General features: G+C 54.6%; 1 protein-coding gene across 1 annotated transcript in view; it reads right to left on the bottom strand.

Moving 5' to 3' along the window:
* Positions 1-667: 667 nt before the first annotated feature.
* VSNL1 (visinin like 1) overlaps positions 668-19191 on the bottom strand; it is a 62797-nt gene continuing 44273 nt past the window's right edge. The window contains exons 3-4 of the mRNA XM_027855647.1: positions 2928-3143; positions 668-1679 (exon numbers count right to left, since the gene is read on the bottom strand). Coding sequence (XP_027711448.1) covers positions 1482-1679; positions 2928-3143 — 414 coding nt within the window. The 3' untranslated portion in view covers positions 668-1481. The remainder of the gene's footprint in view (positions 1680-2927; positions 3144-19191) is intronic.

Genomic DNA, 19191 nt, shown 5'->3' with positions numbered 1-19191 from the left:
TTCCTCAATCCTCATTGTCCTTGACTTCTTCTCTGCAGCCTTTGGTCACTCTCTGTCTACCCCTCAAAATGACCCAGTATTTCCTCTCTGGAGTTGGCATTTTCTTATCATCTGTGTACCTGTTGTGTCCTCCTCTGAGTGGAAGCTTCTTGAGGGCAGCAACGATGGGGCGAGCTTTGCCCAGTGCCAGGCACTCAGGGGCAGAACTGTGATTTCGTAATCTAGTGAACTCCCAGAATGGGAACGCCCCCCCCTACCATGTAGGTCTGCATGTTCTGTGTCGCTTAACAGTCTTCAGAGCTGACCCGCAGCACTAAACGGGGAAGTGATGTGTCTACGGTCACAGGCCCAGTCTGTGCCAGAGGCAGGGCTCGGTCCCAGGGCTTCCTAGTGCCAAGCCCTGCTCTCTACCCACTATGCCACTCTCCCTCTCGCTCGACACATAGGAGGCACTGCATTTCTGTCAGCTGAGATGTATGCATCCATCTATATGTGTGTGACTATTACTGTGGCCCAGAGGAAACTGACCCTTTTGGGTGGAAGAGGTTTGAGGGACTTCTTGAAAACCTTTGCGTGCGTGAGGGTGATGGCCCCGTCCTCTGTGGTCAGATATGGCGACGCTTAGTGACCCGACAGGGAAGGCCCGAAAATAAGAATTAGGGGAAAAGTCAAATATTATAAATTTATTTGGGACATATATTGCAACCTTTTTTGGAAACTTCTGAAAACCAAGCAGAAATCCATACACTTCGAATAACTTTTTTTTTTAAACTTCGAATAAATAATTAGACTTTTGTGTGTTTGTGTGTAGATAGATAGATAGACAGATAGATGTCTTAATTAAGGGAGCATTTGAGCAGGGGGTTTGTTACATGTGATACTGCATTCCTCGCACATAGGTCTTCTGGGTGGAAAAGATGCAGATGAGACCAGGTGGAAGGCGGCCCTGACTAAGAGGCATGCATGCAGATGAGACACATTGACATTCACTGATAGCACAGCTCGGAGAGGGGGCTGGGCTCCCCCCAGTGAGCGAGAGAGTGGAGGAAGCTGGGGACGGGCTGACAGCTGTCTGTCTGTCTGTCTGTCCGGCAGCAGGGACGGTGACACAGCTTAGATCAAACAGTTAGTTACAGAATCAGGGGATTCGTCACTGACACGGAGGGATGAGCATGAGGGGTGGAGGCATGGAATGACATTGTATACATCACATGGGCGCAGTTTGGGTCCTCTGTTTTTTTTTCTTTTTATAATATAGAGACTTTTAAAATTCTTTAGCAAATAAAATTCTCATGCACACAAGTGTTTCAAACACAGAAAGCAAATCCATTGATACAGGTAATCCAAGCAATGTTTGTGTGTGCGTGTGTGCGCATGCGCGTATATGCGCGCACGCATGTGTGTCGGTGTGTGTGTGTGTCTGTCTGTGTGGGTGTGTCTGTCGCTGCAGACTGACATGGGCAAGCCCTGGCCCGCCGGCCTCACTTCTGAATGTCACACTGCAGCAGTAACACGATGGAAGGGTCACTCTTGGCCGCCTCTTTGAACTCATCCAGCGTGATCTGGTCATCCTTATTCTTGTCCATCTTGCTGAAGATCTTGTCCACTCGCTGCTCCGGCGTCAGCCCATCCTCGTTCATCTTCATCATGATGACGGTGCCCACCATCTTGTAGATCGCCTGGGAGAGGGAGGGAGGAAGGCCAGAAGGAAAAAGGTCAACCTGGCTTGGCTCCACTGGGGCAGCCAGAGGGCTCAGTGAAGGCGGGGCCGGCCTAGGAGCCAGGGGTCCTGGCCTGACCGAATGACCCTGGATAAGCCCGCGGCAAGAATCGAGACTGTAAACTGCAGAGAACGGAGTTCTCTCCTGGGGGTCCCCACCTCTCTAGCTGGAGCTCCCTTCCTCCCCCTCCTCTCCCTCTTCCTCCTCAGCACCCTCTTCCTCCAGGGCTCAGCTGGGGGCTGCCTCCATTGTGGAGCTCACCCAGATTCCCCCCACGGCTGGGCTCTCACCATTCCAAAGTACTCCGTCTGGATCGCTTGGCAGCCTACCTTGGTTCACCCTCATTCGTGTACAGGTGAGTCTCTCCTAGCAGACTAGTAGTGATAGTGGTGATGATGGTGATAACTAGCCTTTATAGAGCAACGTTTACAAAGCACTTCACGTCTCATTGGGTCCTTCTAACAACCCAAGGAAGCAGGTGCTATTAGTATCCCCATTTTACAGTTGAGGAAACTAAGGCAGACCTGCCCAGGATCACACAGCAGGTGTCTGAATTCAAGTCTCCCCGGCGCCTAGCCCAATCTCCTCTCACACCAGATGGCTTCTCAAGCCTGGCAGCCCCCGAAGGCAGCCACTGTGGGTGCACACGGCCCTGCGTGTAGTAGTAACAACGATTCCCAACTCCACAGACTTTCGCAGTTCTGTCCCAGAATCTCTGAGACGTCAAGAGCTCAAAGGTTTCTGACAACTTCCCAGGTGAGGAAAGGGAGGCTCACGAGCTTAAGGAACTTGGCCCAGGTCCCACATCTAGCAAGTGTCTGAGGTAGGATTCGAACCCAGTTCTCCCACCTCCAAGCCCACTCCATCTGTCAGGTGACATTATCTAGCTGCAAGAACAGGAGGCATAGGGGCTCTGACCTGCTCTGTCTCTGACTCGGGCTGGTTCCACCTTCTTGGGCAGCATGGTGGCCCCCACCCTATTAATGCTGAACTTAGCTTGACAGCTGATGGGCGTCACCCACGGCAGCTCAGCAGCCCCCGTAGCTGGGATCACAAGTATCAAAGCCTGCCTCAGACACGTACCAGCTACATGACCCTGGCCAAGTCCCTCCACCTCAGGCTGCCTTGGTCTCCTCCTCTGTAAAATGGGACTGGACTCCAGACCTATGAGGAGGAGAGGAAGGGTCTCCTTAACATTGGCCTCACCTCGATGATCTCCAGCATCTCCACCCTGGTGATCTTGCCGTCACCGTCCAGGTCATACATGTTGAAAGCCCAGTTCAGCTTCTGCTCGAAGCTGCCCCTGGAGGTGATGGAGAGGGCACAGATGAACTCTCGGAAGTCGATGGTGCCATCCCCATTCTTGTCGAAGGTTCGGAAGGCGTGCTGGGCGAACTTGGAAGCGTCTCCATAGGGGAAAAACTACGAGGGACGACAGAAAGATAGAGTCAGGAGAGAAGGGGAGGGAAGGCTCCTGGGGACGTTCCACAGTTGAGTGAAAAGCCCAGCTGGAGAGAGGCAGAGGCGATGGCCAGGGTGGGCGGCAAATGTCACAGCCCATGCTACCGGCATCCTCCACCACAGGGGCTCTTAGCCTGGGTCTGTAAACTTCAATGGGAAACATGTACGTTCTTATTCCAATACAACTGGTTTCCTTTGTAATCCCCTGTATTTTGTTATGTGCATTTAAAAAATTAGAAACCTTTAAAAGACTGACTTTTCTCACCCTCTTCCCAGGATCCCTCCGAGAGATGTTTGCCCCAAATAATCTCTTTGGCTTCTGCTCCTGCCCAGAACCACCAGCCAGGCTGGAATGAGCACAATGGACGGCGCCCCCCCTGGGGTGAGCCCCTGGACCTCTGAGAAGGGTCCTTGGGCTTCGCCAGATCGCCAAATGGGTCCGTGGCCCCGAGAATGTGAAGCATCAAACCCCTCCTCCGATGCAGCCTAGGAAGGACGAAGCAGAGCCCTTCCAGTGAGTCCCCTGGGTTGGATTTCGGTGCCTCGGGTTCTTTTCCCCTATTATTCATTCATTCATTCATTCACCATTAATTCCCCCGTGTGCAAAATTGTGCTGGCGCTGGAGGAGACACAGAGTCCAGGTCAGACCCCTGCCCTGCCCTCATGGTTTGGTGGGAAGGGGGCCTGAGGCACAGAGACTGCAAATCAGACCACGGGGACGAGGGAGAGCGCCAAGTACTCTGAGATCAGATTAAAGCCAACATTTCCGGGAAGAAGAGAGAAAATGGGATGAGGGCATCCAGGGCAGGCTTCTTGGAGATGGAGGCATTGGTGCCAAGCCTGGAAGGTCAGGTCAGGGGCCAGCACTCCAGCAACCCGGCCTGTGATTTCAGGTAAAGGTTAGATCACCAAGGCAACTGACCACGCCACTCAGTGCCCTGGACCCGTTCAGAGAGGTAACCGTCCATTGCCAAGAGTCAGGGTAACGTCTGCCTCATGTGGCCTGGACTTCTCCTCCTCATCTGCCATTTACCTTCCCCTGCCCCCTTTTCCAGCGCTGCTTCCTAAGTGGTATTCCCTACTAGAATGTCAGCTCCCTGAGGGCAGGGACCATCTTGTTCCTTGGGTCTGTGTCCCCAGCACCTAGTACACTGCCTGGCACAGAGTGAGTGCTACCCACCTGTCCATCCATCCATCCATCCATCTCTCCCTCATCTTTCTCTATCATCTCACTTTAGCTGTCCATCTCTCTTTCTCTCTCTCTCTCACATCAGCTTCCATGGAATCATTTCCGATCTCTGTGCATATGGCTAAGTCACCATCTCTGACCACCCACACCAATGGGACACTTCAAGCTGGATGTCTCATGGGCAGCTCAAAGTCATCCTGCCCCAAGCAGACCTCATTGCCTTTCTCCCCAAAGTCACCCCCTCCCACTTCGTGACTTCCTTATTACCATTGAAATCATTGCCTTCCTCCTAGGGACCCAGGTGTGCCGGCCACAGAGGCATTCTTGACTCCTCCCTCCCTCTCACCTCCCATATCCCAGCAGTTGCCAACCCTGCTGACTCTCCCTCCTCAACCCCTCTCCTATCCGTCCCTTCCTCTCCACTCGCCCAGCTGTCACCGTCGTTAGGAACCACATCCCCTCTCCCCAGGACTACCTTGGTTGGTGTCTTTGTCCACATTTCTCCCCCTCGATCCGCCCTCTACTGTGGCACCAAAGTCATCCTCCTAAAGTACAAGTCCCTCGAGGTCGCTCTTCGGCTCTGGTTGCCAGAGATCTCGGGATTAAAATGCCCATTCCTCTATTTAGCATTTAAAGCCCTTTGCAAGGGGCTCGAGACCTTTCCAGGCGGACATGTTCTCTGCCCACCTTCGCTCTCCAGCCAAGCTGGCCTGCAGAGCCAGCCCCTCCTCCTCACTCCTCCAACCACTGACCCCGCGGCAGGGAATGGATCTGCCTGCCCCCTCCAGGGGAACGGGACGCCCCCTTCCTCCTCTGGGCCCGCAGCACCACTTCTTCAGGGGCCCTTCTGGACTGGCCCAATTCCATGCAGAACCGACAGCAACCTCCCCGAACAGAACAAAACAAACGTCTGCGGAATGATGCCATATCCCCAGAGAGAACGGAGGCTCCCTGAGGGCAGGAGGCTTCCTTTTGTCTTTGCATCATTGCCGACTGGCTGCCTAGACCTGCCGATTTCTAGCATTTTGGATTCAAGCTGGGGCCCTGCTATAGAGAAGGCCTTTGGACAAGTTACTGGGCTTTGCTGATCTCAAGATTCGTTGTCTGCAAAGGGAGGATGTGACCCCACAGCCCACCTCTAAGGGGTGTGGGGAGGAAATGTATTAGAAATGGGTGTCTATTCCAGTACTATTACTGGAAAGCAGGTGTGGGAAGGAGCTGCTGGGCTTGGGGCTGGGGACCTGGGTTCAAATTCAGCTCTATCACCTACCAACTTTATGACCCTGGGAAAGTCAGTTAAACTCTGAATCTCAGTTTCTCACCTGTAAAATGGGGGTGATGGCTGTAGTATGGACCTTGTAGGGTCACGAGGCTTGAAGAAAAGTCTGTCAAGTGATCTGAAAACCTTAAAACACTAATTAAAAACAAAAGTTGATTTCGTTGTTCTCTGAATTCACCAAATGGAAATCCCTTTGTGGGTCCGGCCCACTGGTCCTGGAGGGGTTCCCTCCTTGGTAACATGGCGAGGCTTGTAGGAGGGATGGGGCAGTGCACTGAGGATGCAAAAAGCCCTGGAGGGCATCAGACGACCAGGGTTCGAGGTTGTGAGCACCTTACTTGTAGGAGCTGGGCGTAGGTCTGGGACTCAGTTTCCTCCTTTGTTAGGCCCAGAAGGCCTCTCTCAGTCCCTTCCAGCTCTAAGCTGTGGGCTTGAGCCCCCGAATGAGCCATCTCAGGGTGGCTCCATGACCCCTGCCTGCCACCACCCAGGTTGAGGGCCAACAGGTCTCACCTGAGGACTGAGCAGTCAATAACAGGAGATCTGGAGAGCCCGTGTCTGCCTCCGCCTCTCGGGGAATTAGTCATTAATGGGCAGGAAGTAATTTGATTTTTCAATCCAAGCTGGTCTTAATTAGATTTGGAAAAAAATGGATTCACACGTGGTGGCCCCAGCCAGATGCCAGGCTGGGGCAGGAGCCAATTGCCGGCCTGTTCTTGATACCTGGAGAAGTCAGAGCCAGGAATTAAGGTCCTGCAGGGTGGAGGTGGGGGAGCTTTTCTTTTTTCTTTAGGCAGTCAAGAAATATTTATTAAGAGCCTACTGAGTGCCAGGCACTGTGCTAAGTGCTGGGACTTTGAAGAAAGACAAAAGACAGTCCCTGCCCTCGCGAGCTCCCAGTCCAATGCGGAAGGTAACACGCAAACAGATAAATGGGAGGAGAAGGCTTCTGCGATGTTGTCTGGGACCTGAAGGAGACCCAGGAGGAGGGAGCATTCCGGGCACGGGGCACAGCTCGAGGGAAGATCAGACGCAGAAAAGCCCTTCCTCCGCTTCCCCAGGGCCCTGTGCCTCCCGCAGGGTCAGTCAGAGGAAGCCTGGGAGGGCTGAGCAAATGTCAGGGCAGGCGGCTGGGGCTGGGCGCTGGCGGGCTTAGAGCACGGAACAGAGGACTGCAGGTCAGGGAAGGACCTCAGAACCCAGAGAGGCAGAGCTCAACAGAGAACATGGAGAGTGGAAAGGCCTTAGAATCCGGGTCAGAGAATGTTAGAGCGGGGAGAGGCCTCAGGACACAGACTCAGAGCTGGTGGCAGTGTCCGAACCCGGAACGGCAAATGTCAGAGCTGGGAGGGCCCTGAGAATCGAGACTGGGAACGGCAGAGAAGGGAAGGACCTTAGCACATCCAAATGCCGGTGCACACTGGTACAGCCAAGCCCTCCCCAAACACTATTTCCCGGGGGGCTCACAACAGTCTTATGGGGGGTAGGAGCTATTTTAACCTCTGTTTTGCAGATGAGGAAACAGAGGCTAATCCCCACTACCAAATATCCGAGGGGGGATTTGAGCCTGCCGACTCCAAGCCCAGGACTTTATCTGCTACGTGAAGCTGCCTCAACAGACACAGAACATGCTCTTAGAAGGAGGCTTATCTTCCCTTCCTTCTACAGAGGAGGAACCTGAGGCCCACAGAGGGCAAGGGCTTTGCCTAAGGCCCCACAGCAGGTCCACGGCGGTCAGGACTGGAGCCCAGAACTCTCTCATTACCCTGGACTGGCCACCGCAGACCAGTGGCGGACAAGGCAGGTTCCCCAGCATCCCCTAGAAGACTCGGTGGGACATCAACACGACGCCAGGAGGCAGGCTTTTCCCAAAGTAGTGCTTTCCAGACAGAGGCTGGCATTCACTGCTGGCCTTTAACTTTTTGGAGTTTCACTGCCTTCCAATTTGGGATCACTTGTAAGGCTGCTAAGTATGAGATCGGTGCTTTTATCCACAGACCCAAGATCCCCGTGGCACTCCGCGGGGGACTTCTTGCCACACTGACATTCAACCACTAATGACTACTCTTTGAATCTGGCCATCCAATGATACCATGACCCACCTGGTTTACATGACACACAGTATCAAACACTGTATCGAAAGCAGCCCTCTGATCTACCAATCTCATAAGACTATCCAAAAAGGAAATGACATGAATCACGGTGACCTGCTCTTAGTGAAGTCAGGTAATTTCACTTTCTCTTCGAAATGCACAGAGAACTCCCCATCCCCCCAGCCCTCCTCATGGGGAGCCTCTGGAAGTCATGGGGTAGCTTCACTTTAAGGACATGCAGATTCCCAACTTCTGTTGTCCCTTGAAAACAGAGGTGGTGACTCAGCTCAGAGTGGGGAAGAGGAGAAAGCAGCCCTGTGCTCAGAGTAGCATCAATGGCATTAGACAAAGTCAGAAACACAAATCAGGCTAGTGAAATTCTCCCTGGGGACCCAAAGCAGGTGGAAAGCTGAGCACGAGATGGTGTCAGGAACCAGTAAAAAGTCTGAGAGAAAAACCCCTGGACCATTAGGTAACACACCTCTCCCCTTCCTGAGCCTAACTCTGGACTACAAGCAGTGTTCCGTGAGAGATCACACACATTGATACCAAGCCATTCACGTAGGTGGGAAATGTTGCTTAGAAGGCCCCAGGTCCCATCCTGAATGAAGGTCCTGGAACCCAGACTTAGCTTCCCTGTCCAATTAACAATAATGGCCAAGGAGTCCGAATCCCATGAGCTTCTGGGCCGGTCTTTCCAAGGATCTCGATCTCTCTCTCTCTCTCTGCCTTTGGAGTCAGAGGATCTGAATTCAAATCCTGACTCTGGTGCTTCCTATCAGTGTGACCTTAGTCAAGTCACTGAACCACCCTGGGCCCCAGTTTTCCCCTCCATAAAATAGGAGGGTTGGGTGACATGGTCATAGAGACCGCTAAACTCTGGTCATTAGAGTCCTGTCACTTACTGGCAAGCGATAGTCCCAGTGATGACCAAACCATTGTAGATGACGAGAAGGAAGGGGCTTTGGGTTTGGATTCAGAGGGCCTGGGTTCGAATCCCATCTCTGCCACTTAGCACCTAGGCAACCTTAGGTACACTTAGATAATAATAAAAAGATTGCTTACACATTTTAAGGTTTACAAAGTCCTTTACACGTGCTATCTCATCATATCCTCACAACAAGGGAAGGTGTCAGTGACTTGCCCAGGGGTCGCAGAGCTAGTAAGAATCTGAGGTAAGATTCAAATTCAGGTCTTCCTGATTCCATGTCCAGCACACCATCCACTGTGGCACCACCTGGTTTGCTCGCTCTGTGCCTCAGTTTCCTCCTCTGTAAAACAGATAGGAGGGATGTAGACCAGACGGCTCTTTAAAGCTCTAAATCCACGTCCATTGCTGGTTGCCCAAAGCTCTCCTGATCTGAGTCTCTGGGCTAAGTGGCCAAAGCACCTCCTGGTGGCAACAGAGACCTCGGCTGGGTTGAGGGAGCCTGTGGGTGGCTGTGGGAAGCCCCTTCCCCTTCTCGCTGTCAACAAGGAGGAGCTGGGACTTCAGCAGCCTTCCCAGCCTTGACGGGTCGCTAAGCTCCCCGGCCAAGCCCGCAGGGCACCTCCGGGCCCTCAGAGGCAGCACCCACCACTGGCCTCAGGGGCTGAGTGTGAATACAGAAACAGCTGGTGCGGGAGCTGGAAGGGACCCCCCCCCCCCCCCTCTGCTCAGCTCCCCCAGGCTCCCCGGCTTCACTGACACGGGAGGAGAATTCCGTTCCCTGCCTTCCCCGTTAACTCCCAAGGCTGGGTTCCCACCCAGTCACCACCAACATGGAACTAAGAAGCCGGTGGAAAATTGCTCCATTGCTTCTGGGAAATTGCCTCAATTTCTCTCAGGGGTCCAAGAGCCCGATGAGGCACAGGCTCGGGGGCTTGTCCTGGGTGTGCCAGAAAGGAGGGAAGAGGGACGGCTCCCGGAAAAATCACCCAAGAATGATGGCTGTTAGTCAAGTATAGTCACCTGCCAACCTCGTTAAGCAGGTGCCCCTGTTATCCCCTTCTCCAGATAAGGAAACTGAGGATCATAGAGCTTGTCCTTCGGTCCCCCTTCTCCTCCAGCCCCTGGGTTAGCTGCCTGGGCGCCTGGCCTGAGAGGCCGCCCTCTCCATTAGGTCCCCCAGAACATCGTGTGGCTTCCCAGGTCCCACTGAGGCCCGGACAGCGGGGCAGTGATGCCTGCCCAGGCTCGGGGACTTTCAGTGACAGCGCCGGGCATGTCCTGAGCTCTGTCTGCAACAGCTGCCCTGCAAGGAGGAGGCTGAACTTCCTCAAAGAAAAGGAGGGAATCTCTGGAAGGGTATCGCCAGGTTCTGGTGCCAGCCCAACGACTCTCCTCCAGAGGCCCCAGGCTTAATGATAAGCAGAGAGGAATAGACAGTCCATCCCTCCATCCTTCAGGCTCGTTCCCGCTGGTCCAGAGCACCCCACCCGCCTTGTGGTCTGCTGTTCTCAAGAGCAAAGCGGCCAGAGAAGGCAAGTGACTTCCCTTAGGGCACACAGCTCAGCCCAGATCTCCCGACTCTTTCCACTCCATCACACTGACTTAACTCTTGAAAAATGAACTGCCTCAAGGAGGGGAAAAAGATGGAGGCAGTGGATGTTGGGTGGGGGCTAGGACAGAGACTGGATGCTGGGGCACTTTGAGGTGTGAGATTCTAAGCGTGTGAGAGCCAAGAGTGTGGACGCCATCTTAGAGACAGGCAGACAGACAGAAGACAAACAAGCAGATAGCCCTGCCCTCCAGGGGCTTCCATTCGGATGGAGGAGGACAGCAGCAGCGGGGGGCTGGGTCAGAGTGAGCTGCCTGGAGCATAAATTCATAGAGCTAAGGAACCTTGGAGACCATGGGGTCTAAGCCCTGCATGTTATGCATGAGATAACAGAAGGTCCCGGAAAGGTAAGGGACTCCCCCGATCCCAGAAGGACTGAGCACCAGTGCGCTGTCATTCACTCATGCCTCAGCAGATGGCCTCAAAGGTCCTTTACAACCGAGAAATTCTGAGCCCTGCAGAACACGCTGGACTTGGGATCGGCCAGGCCTGAGTCCGGATCTCCCCTCTCTAACCGCTCCTAGCTGTGTGACCATGAGCAGGTTGTTTTAACCTCTCTGAGCCTCAGTTTCCTTATCTGTAAAATGGGCACAATCGCACCCCTGCCGCTGCAGGATCATGGTGAGGCTCAGATGGAGCCCTTTGAATCCCTTGGGCGCTAGGGAGCTGCCCTCTCTGGACACCACCCAGGGCTGGCAGGGCGGCAGTGACCTATTCCTGGTGGGTAGAGCCTGAGCTACCTGTCCCAGGTGGGTGAGGCTGAGGTTCCTGCTTGTTTGTGTATTGAGGGTTGCCATGGCCAGCCGGCACTGCCGCCTCCTCTTCCAGGGAAAGCTCTCATTTCCATATCTATCTTTAGTCTTTAGGGAAGGGGGAGGGGGCGGCAAAGGTGCCTTCCTAGGCTGAAGACTAGAGATCCTGCCCCATCCCCCATCCCCCATCCAAGGGCTTTCACCAGGGGAGGGGCAGCCTGAGGGTGCTGGGGGCCATTCATTCACCTCCTCGGGGGTCCTGGGCACATCCGGTCCACCTCTGGGCACCAGTCTCCCCAGCGTTAAAGGGAATTCTGCATGGAAGGCAGGAAAGGGCGGCAGTGTGGTCTATTGAGGGGGCGCTGAGAGCTCCCACGTGGTGGGACGGGGGCTCCTGGGAGACCACAGCAAGACAGCAGCTGCTACGAGCTGGGTCCTCCACCACCTCACAGGCTGGGGCAGGAGGCATGGCCTCCGTCCTGGCCCCATCACTGGCTAGCTGGGGGGCACGGCCGGACTCAGATTCCTCCTCCACAAAATGAGGGGACTGGATTCAATGGGGGCCTCTACAGTTCCTACAGACTCTGTAATCCCCTGTTCTCAGGCCCCTCCCAGCCCTGACATCCCCTGTTCTAAGGCTTCTCTCACAGTATCCTTACTAGCTAGAGTGCTAGCTGCCTTTTGTCAACCAAACGTTCCTGATGCTTTATAACAAATAGATGATTAGAGGTTAATTATCCAGAGGAAAGATGCTACCAATGAGCTTCGTGGCAGGAATATGAAAAGCATCCTGCTGACTGCTCTGTGTGAGATGCTGGGGTTGGGGCGCCCTCGGCCCCCTTCCTCCCACTTCTAGATCCTCAGGCTTTGGTGCTGAAAGGGAGCATCAATGTGTCTAGAGCGGCTGCCTCTCAATAGAGGAGGAAAGCCCCAAGGGGGAGGGAATCTGCCCGAGAACCCAGCTTCTCTGATTCTAAATTCAGCTCTTTCCACTGCCCCCCACCCCCGCTGCCCGAACCCTGCCTTTACACAGAGCAGAGAACTGAGGCCGACAAAGGAACAGACCTAGGCGACTCTGGGGGGTCAGAACTGGCAGGGCCAAGGCCGCACAGGCCAATCTCTTCATTTCACAGACGAGGGCACTGAGGCCCAGAGAGAGGACCACACTCTCCCTTGGCTGCTCATCCTTCGACAGGGCTGTAGAAACAGAACTAGATTGGGAGGGGGAAAGTCCCCGACCTTCCCCAGCCTCAGTTTCCTCACCTGCAAAAGAAGGCTGCTGAATTTCCAGGCTGGAGTCTATCATCCCACTCACCACAATTCCTTTGACCCAGATGAACAGAAACCTCCCTTCCAACCTGGGGGCTCCTGAGCCCACCTACTCTGGGACCGTTCCCATTCTCCCCCAGTCCTGAAAATCCCGCACACCCCTTAAGTGTTGGACACCGAGCTGCTCTGTTTATGGTCGGCTCTTTCCCAGGGCTGCAATTAGTGTGATTCTATCAGAAAGGCCAATTAGCAAACCTTTGTAAGTCACCTAGCAACCTTTGCAAACTGGGTCCACCTGCTATGGAGATGCGTCCAGGCACCGTCCCCGGGGCCCATTCCATCCCTGGCCCCTGGTGCAGCTGCTGGCCTTCAGCCCAGGAAGGCGCTCCCAGTGCCTGGGCCCCTGCCCCTGGCCCATCCTGGCTTGGTGGCCCTTAACTTTGTGTGAAGGGCTGCTGGGGGGGGGGGGGGCACAATCTGCTTTGGTGGACAGAGTTCCTTTACCTAGAGTTCCCAAGAGCAGTGAAGCCATGGACCTGGGCCAGAAGCAAAGACAAGGACTTTAGAGAAAGCTCAGAGAATGTTGGCCTTGGAGGAAACCTTAATGGGTGTGGGGAGGGTGTCTGCCTGTCAGCGCCATCTCTCCCTTCACTGGCCAGTGGCTGCCTCAGGAAAGGCCTCAGACCTCCCAGGTTCCCAAACTGAAAAGTGTTGGGACTTATGGGAAGGGGGCGAGAGAACTATAATGATAATAATACTGATAATTACAGTCAGCATTGATATCGGGCTTTAAGGTATGAAAAGCATTTTACAAATTGTTATGATCTTCACGACAACTCTGGGAGGTAGGTGCTATTAATACCCTCATTTTACAGATGAGGAAACTGAGGCAAACAGGGGTGAAGTGACTTGTCTAGGGTCACCTAGTTAGGAGATGTCAGAAGTGGAATGGGACTTCCTGTCTTCCAGGTTCCGAATCCAGCCTATCTGCAGGCCACCATGCTTTTGGAATGGAATCTTGTCGACTTTGTGGCCTGAGATGTGAGGAGTCCTCATCCCAAGCCAGGCGTGCCTTTTCATTCTGGGCCCCTCTGGGTCTCTGCATCCGGGTTTTCCACCTGTCCTTCCTCCAGAGGTGGACCCTGGTGACCCTTCTCCTGCTAGGCTTTCCACTGGCAGTCACACCCAAGGAATGAAGGACGGCTGTCATCCCGACCGTGGTACGGTGGAAGATCCTGGTCCCCGTGCCCAAAAGCAGCCTTCAGGTCATCTGAAATCCAGCCCCTATTTGACAGATGAGCAAACTGAGGCCCACTAGGTGGGTGTGGCTCCAACAGCATGTGGTCTGGGGTAGAGGCTGCATGTGGAGAGTGGGCTGGGCCCAGATTTCAACAGAAGGAGGGCAGGCTAGTTTGCCACTGGAGACAATGAGCTGGGCGTACAGTGGCCCGGACGTCTCCTTAAAACAAAGGCTCATTGCTGGGACGCTGGCATCCTCCCGTGAAGGTGAGCCACACGGCACTACTGTCTCTAAAGAACCCCAGCTGTGGGTCACCCAAAAGGAGAGGCCCCTGTCACCATCACACACGGTAAATAACACCTGATAAGTCCACACGAAGAGGGTCAGCAGAGCTTGAATTGCTGACCATTCCACCGTTGGGTGGGGCCATCCCAGGAGCTAATGAGCTGCCCATCACAGGAGGAATACAAGCAGAAGCCAGGGAAGGGAGTTGGAAGAGATGGCCTCAGAATCCCCTTCAGCCCCGAGTCTATATGTGTGTGTAACAGTCCACAGTTTATAGAGAAGCCTTTCTCATTTCCTTTTTATATTGAAAAATATGAAATTTCATTTTCTTTCTATATGGATGTTACTAAGTTCACGGTAAAAAGAAGAAATAAAACAAAATCATGTCTCACTTTCCAGAAAAGCCGATCTGGGTTCAGATCTCGGTTCTCACTTACTTGTCCCCCTCTGGGCCTGTTTCCTCACTGTATGATGGAAGGGGTAGGGAGGGAGGTACCCCAGATGATGTCTCAGGAAGGTCCCTTGCAGGGCAGTACCTGGAAGGAGTGACACTCCCTGGATTTGAATCCTGGATCCAACACTTCCTGGCTACATCTCTGCGGGGACATATGTCCCTTAACTCTATGACCCTCAGCTCCTCTTCTGTAATACAGGCATGGTGAGAATGCCCTCCCTCACAGGGCTGTTGTGAACAGAGTATGACGGAAACATGGCTCAGCAGAGCCTAGACGTCACCTCACCAACCCTCTCCTGATACAGATGAGGAAACTGAGGCAAAGAGAATGCACCTCCCCACGGTCACAGAGGCTGGAACCAAGTTCAGCCCTCCCGCCTGCTGCCCCACTATTATTCCGCCTGGGAGGATGCATGTTCACATCCTTGCCCTCCAGCTAACTTCCTTTGTGACCTCAGCCTCGTCACAAGCTACCCTCTGGAGGACCTCGGTTTCCTGTGCTCTGTAATCTGAGTCTTGGGGTTAAGAGCCGGGGATGAGGGGCTCAGCCTAGGCACCATCTGGGTGAGAGCTGAGGAGCAACTGAGCTTTCTAATGAAGGCTGCACCTCCCCGCCTGGGGAGCCAAACCTCGAGGGCCTTGGGGGGCTGGGAGCCAAACCAGGCTCTTTCCATGGAACAAGTAATGTCATCGGGCAGCCTCGGCCCTGGATGAGGAGGAGGCACAAAGAGAGGCCAGAGGCAGAGGCTCAGACCAAGAGCCCCTGGGGACATCCCTTTGCACCAGCAGCTCCAGGACCTCCCTACGAGCCTCATTCACGGAGGAGAAGCAGAGAAAATGGTGGCCAAGATCACTCGGATGTCAATGGCCAAGCCGGGCTGAAATACAGGCCTTCCTACCCTTCTTGCTAGTCCGAGGGATAGAGCACCAGCCGAAAAAAAGAGGCAAGTGAGTCCCTGAGATGGGAGATGGCAAGTTCAAGTCACGTGCCGGGGTTTTGTCTCCTATTAAAGGTTCTCTTGGAGAGAGCTTTCCTTGAAAGCAGGGCCCCTTTTTTTGTATTTGAATCCCCAGCACTTAGTACCATGTCTGGCATGCAGTAAGTGCTTAATAAATGATTTTCCTTCTTTCTTTCTTTCTTTCTCGTTCTTTCCTTCCTCCTTTTCTGTTTCTTCCTTTCTTTCTTCTCTCTCTTCCTTCCTTCCTCCTTCCTTTCTTCTCTTTCTTTCTTCCTTCCTTCCCTCTCTTCCTTCCTTTCTTTCTTTGTCAGTACACTCTGGGAGTGCAGAGAATGCACTGGAGAGGCCTCAGGAGGGCTCCCAGGACCTGACCCCACAGCTGAGCCTCTCCTCGGAGGGTACACAGCGAGAATCCTCCCCCGGGCTGTTTCCGAGGCACTTTTGTCAGCTTGGGTCCACCGGATCTTTGAATGCCCTGAGGGAGGAGCGAGATGTGGGGCCTATTTCCCAAAGGACATCATCATCAGTAAACATTTATTAAGCTCTTGCTGTGTGCTGGGCGCTGTGCTAAGCACAGGGAAGACCGCACACAGAAAGAGGCCGAAAGGTGCGGGGGGGCGAGGGGGAGGGAGAAGCCCAGAGCCAGCGCAGCCCGGTGGGAACGGGAGCTGACTGGGGCAGTGGGAGTTCTAGGGCTGAAGGGACGGTCGAGGGGACGAGGTCCCTGAGGCAGGATGGGAAGTCCGCAGAGGGCAGCCGGACAGGGAATGCCAGCTTCCCTCTCCTTAGCACTTTGCCCGTGAGAGCTCTGGGGGTTGCTTGACAGGGGAGGCCATTTAGGGCCATTTGACAGAGAAGGAAACTAAGGCCCGGGTGTCACAGCAAGTAAGAGGTGTGGCAGCCAGCACCATCCAGATGTGCTCCCACTGCTGGGAGGGGAGAGAAGGATCAGTCCTTGTGGAGAAACATTCCCTGGGAGTCAGGGTGGGGATGGAAGGCGGTACAGGTAGGAGATGGGGGTCATCTGCCTTCAGCAGAAAACCTCCAGGACTCCTCAATCCGGCCTTCCCTCTGAGACAACCCCCAGTGCATCCCCTCTGTCTCGTTTGGTCATCATTGTTTGAGGGAGGGAGGGAGGGAGGAAGAGAGGAGGAAAGAAGGAAAGAGGAAGAGAGGGAGGGAGGAAGGAAGGAAGAAAGGAGGAAGGAAGGGAGGGAGGGAGGGAAGGAAGAGAGGAAGGAAGGAAGGAAACAAAGCACTGGAAAGGTTGGAAGAGTACAGGGAATGAGGTAGGGGCTCTAGATGCCCAATGGAGAGATGGTATTTGTTCCCAGAGGTAATAGAGGCACTATAGTTAACAGAGCGAGATGACACGGTCAGGCCTGAGCTCTGGGATGCTCACTTCGGCAGCTCAGTGGAGGGAAGGGAGGGGACAGAGCCTTGGGGCAGGGAGACCCCGTGGGAGGCTGCTCTCCAACAGAGGAAAGGTGAGGGCAGCGTCCATTGGGGCGGTGGCTGTGTGAGCCGAGGGGAGGGGGTGCATGGGAGAGAGGCGGAGGTGGACAGAACAGGCTTTGGCCGCTGAGCAGCCACGGGGAGGGGGGGAGGATGACGCGGAGGTTGCCTCTGGGTCACCGGGAAGGTGGTGGTACCCTAGACAGGAACAGGAAGGCCCAGATCACTCTCTCTGTTTTGGGTTTGTTGATTTTTATATAGGAATTGCCTGTTGTAATCTACAATGTGGGTGAAAAAAGGGAAATGCAGCTGAAAAAGGCCAGGTCTTAAGAGTGGGAAGGTGACGGTCAAGCCCTGGCACCCTGGCCTGTCCACCGGTTCCGTTAAGCCCCTCCCCGTCCGAGCACCTGGGTTTTCTCATCTGTACAAAGGGGCTGGACGCTCTTGTCCTAACAACACAGAGTCATTGCTAAGAAAGCCCTTGGCACACTTGTAGCTCCCGAGAGACCAGGGCTCTTTTGGATGACTGTTGTCACTGGCATCCCTGAGTCCCTGTGCCTTCCTCCCAGGCTCACCCCGGGGCACATTTCCATTTGCACATCTCTAGAGAGGCCCAGAGCGAGTTTTCGCCTTGGGGAGCCGCCTGGCACTGGCACCCTGGCCATCCTCTGAGCTGCCAACATCTATTATAAGATCACCAGATAATGGAAACGTGTGGGAGTGAGAGTCTTTCCTGGGGAAGGTTTTACTCACTTTCACCCACCCACCTCCCCCAGGGTCGAAGAGCTGCGGCTGGCCAGGGCTCCTTCCCTTAGAGACAAAAGCTGGCCAGGATTCAGTGGGGAGACCTAGCCTGGCTTTGGCTATGGAGCTCCAGCCCTGCTAGGGACTGCCTAGGGTGCCCTGATCAATGGAATGGGGGGTGGGGGAGTGGGCCAGGACTCCCGGTCCTGCTGGGCCACTAAAGACGCCCGTAAGATCTGAGGACAAAGGCTATGACCCCTTCTCTGGACCTTGGGCTAAAACGGGAGGGTTAGATTAGCCCACGTCTAAGGCTGCTTTAGCTCTAAACAATATGTTTCATCACAGGGGCTGTGCCACTAATGAACTAGCTGTGTGACCTGGGGCCAATCCCTCACACCCTGGGCTGCAGTCACCTGGTCCAATGATGACCCCTAGGGAGCCTTTCAGCCCTATGATCCCTGGATGCTGCAGAGACCGACCCAGACCCTGGCATGGGGTAGGGGTGAGGGTGGGGAGCATTGGCAACCCCACCCAAAATGCTGTTCGGCCTTCCCTCTGCTAATTATTTCCTATTTATCCTTGCCTGTTGTCTCCCTATTAGACTGTAAGCTACCTGAGGGCAGGGACTGGCTTTAGCACTGTGCCTGACATGTAGTTGGTGCTTAACAAAGGTTTACTGATTGATTGTGGGTGGGAGTCTCAGAACATTGCAGGCTGCAGTCAGCACTGTTGGTGACCCCCAGGGTGATGGGGAGACCTGTATGGTAGACGCGAACAGGTTGTATGTGGCCCAGGGCCAAGCGGTGATCTGTGCGGAAGGAGCGCCGTAAGGGACAGAATTAGAGAAATTCATGACCGGAAAGAAAGCAGGCCCTGTGCCCTGCAAAACGCCCGGCAAAGAGAGCTGCTTCCTGGAGGCAGACAGATTGCTCAGTGGATAGAGCCCCAGAACTGGAGTCAGGGAGACTCAGCCACTTAGTTGTGTGACCCTGGGCAAATCACTCAACCTTAATGAGCTATATAAATGCTAGTTATTCTTCTTATTATCATTAATTAAGTCCTGCTGACTGAGCTGCCACTTTCTCCCTCTGTGATTCTGGACAAGCCTCTTAATCTCTCTGGGCCTCAGTTGCCTCAGACGTAAAATGAGCGGCTTATCCTGGCTGGCCTTCCAGGCCCTCAGCGGCTGCTGGGGCTGTGACCCCTGCTCTGGCCCGGCCCAAGAGGCCCATCCCTGGCTTCAGAGAGTGGAGCCCCCAGGACAGACCCTGCCCCCCACAGCTGACCTCCAAGTACTGCTGAGACGGATTATCATTGCTACCGTCAATGAGCTTTGAGTGGGTTTGGGCCTGAGAGCTGCCCTTCCCCAGAGGGTAGCTCCACAGGCCTGGTGCTAGAGGCCTGGGCCTGGGGTGGGGTGGTTGGGGGGAGGGAGGATCAGTGCTGGGAAGACTGGGAGTCCAGGGACTGGGGGGGGTCAGTGCTGGGAGGACTGGGGGTCCAGGGACTGGGGGAGAGTCAGTGCTGGGAGGCCTGGGGGTCCAGGGCCTGGGGGGGGCGGAGTCAGTGCTGGGAGGCCTGGGGGGGAGGGTCAGTGCTGGGAGGACTGAGAGTCCAGGGACTGGGGGGGGCGGTCAGTGCTGGGAGGCCTGGGGGGGGGCAGTGCTGGCAAGGCATGCTACAGCCCGTGGTCCAGGGCTTCAAATGGCAAAAATTAGGGGTGCCCATGGGGCAAAAGGGAGATCCTGCA

Source organism: Vombatus ursinus, unplaced genomic scaffold, assembly GCF_900497805.2.
Source record: "Vombatus ursinus unplaced genomic scaffold, bare-nosed wombat genome assembly UNPS02010980.1, whole genome shotgun sequence".
Lineage (NCBI taxonomy): Eukaryota > Metazoa > Chordata > Mammalia > Diprotodontia > Vombatidae > Vombatus > Vombatus ursinus.
Note: the sequence above shows the minus strand (reverse complement) of the source record. Positions and strands in the feature narration are given on the sequence as shown.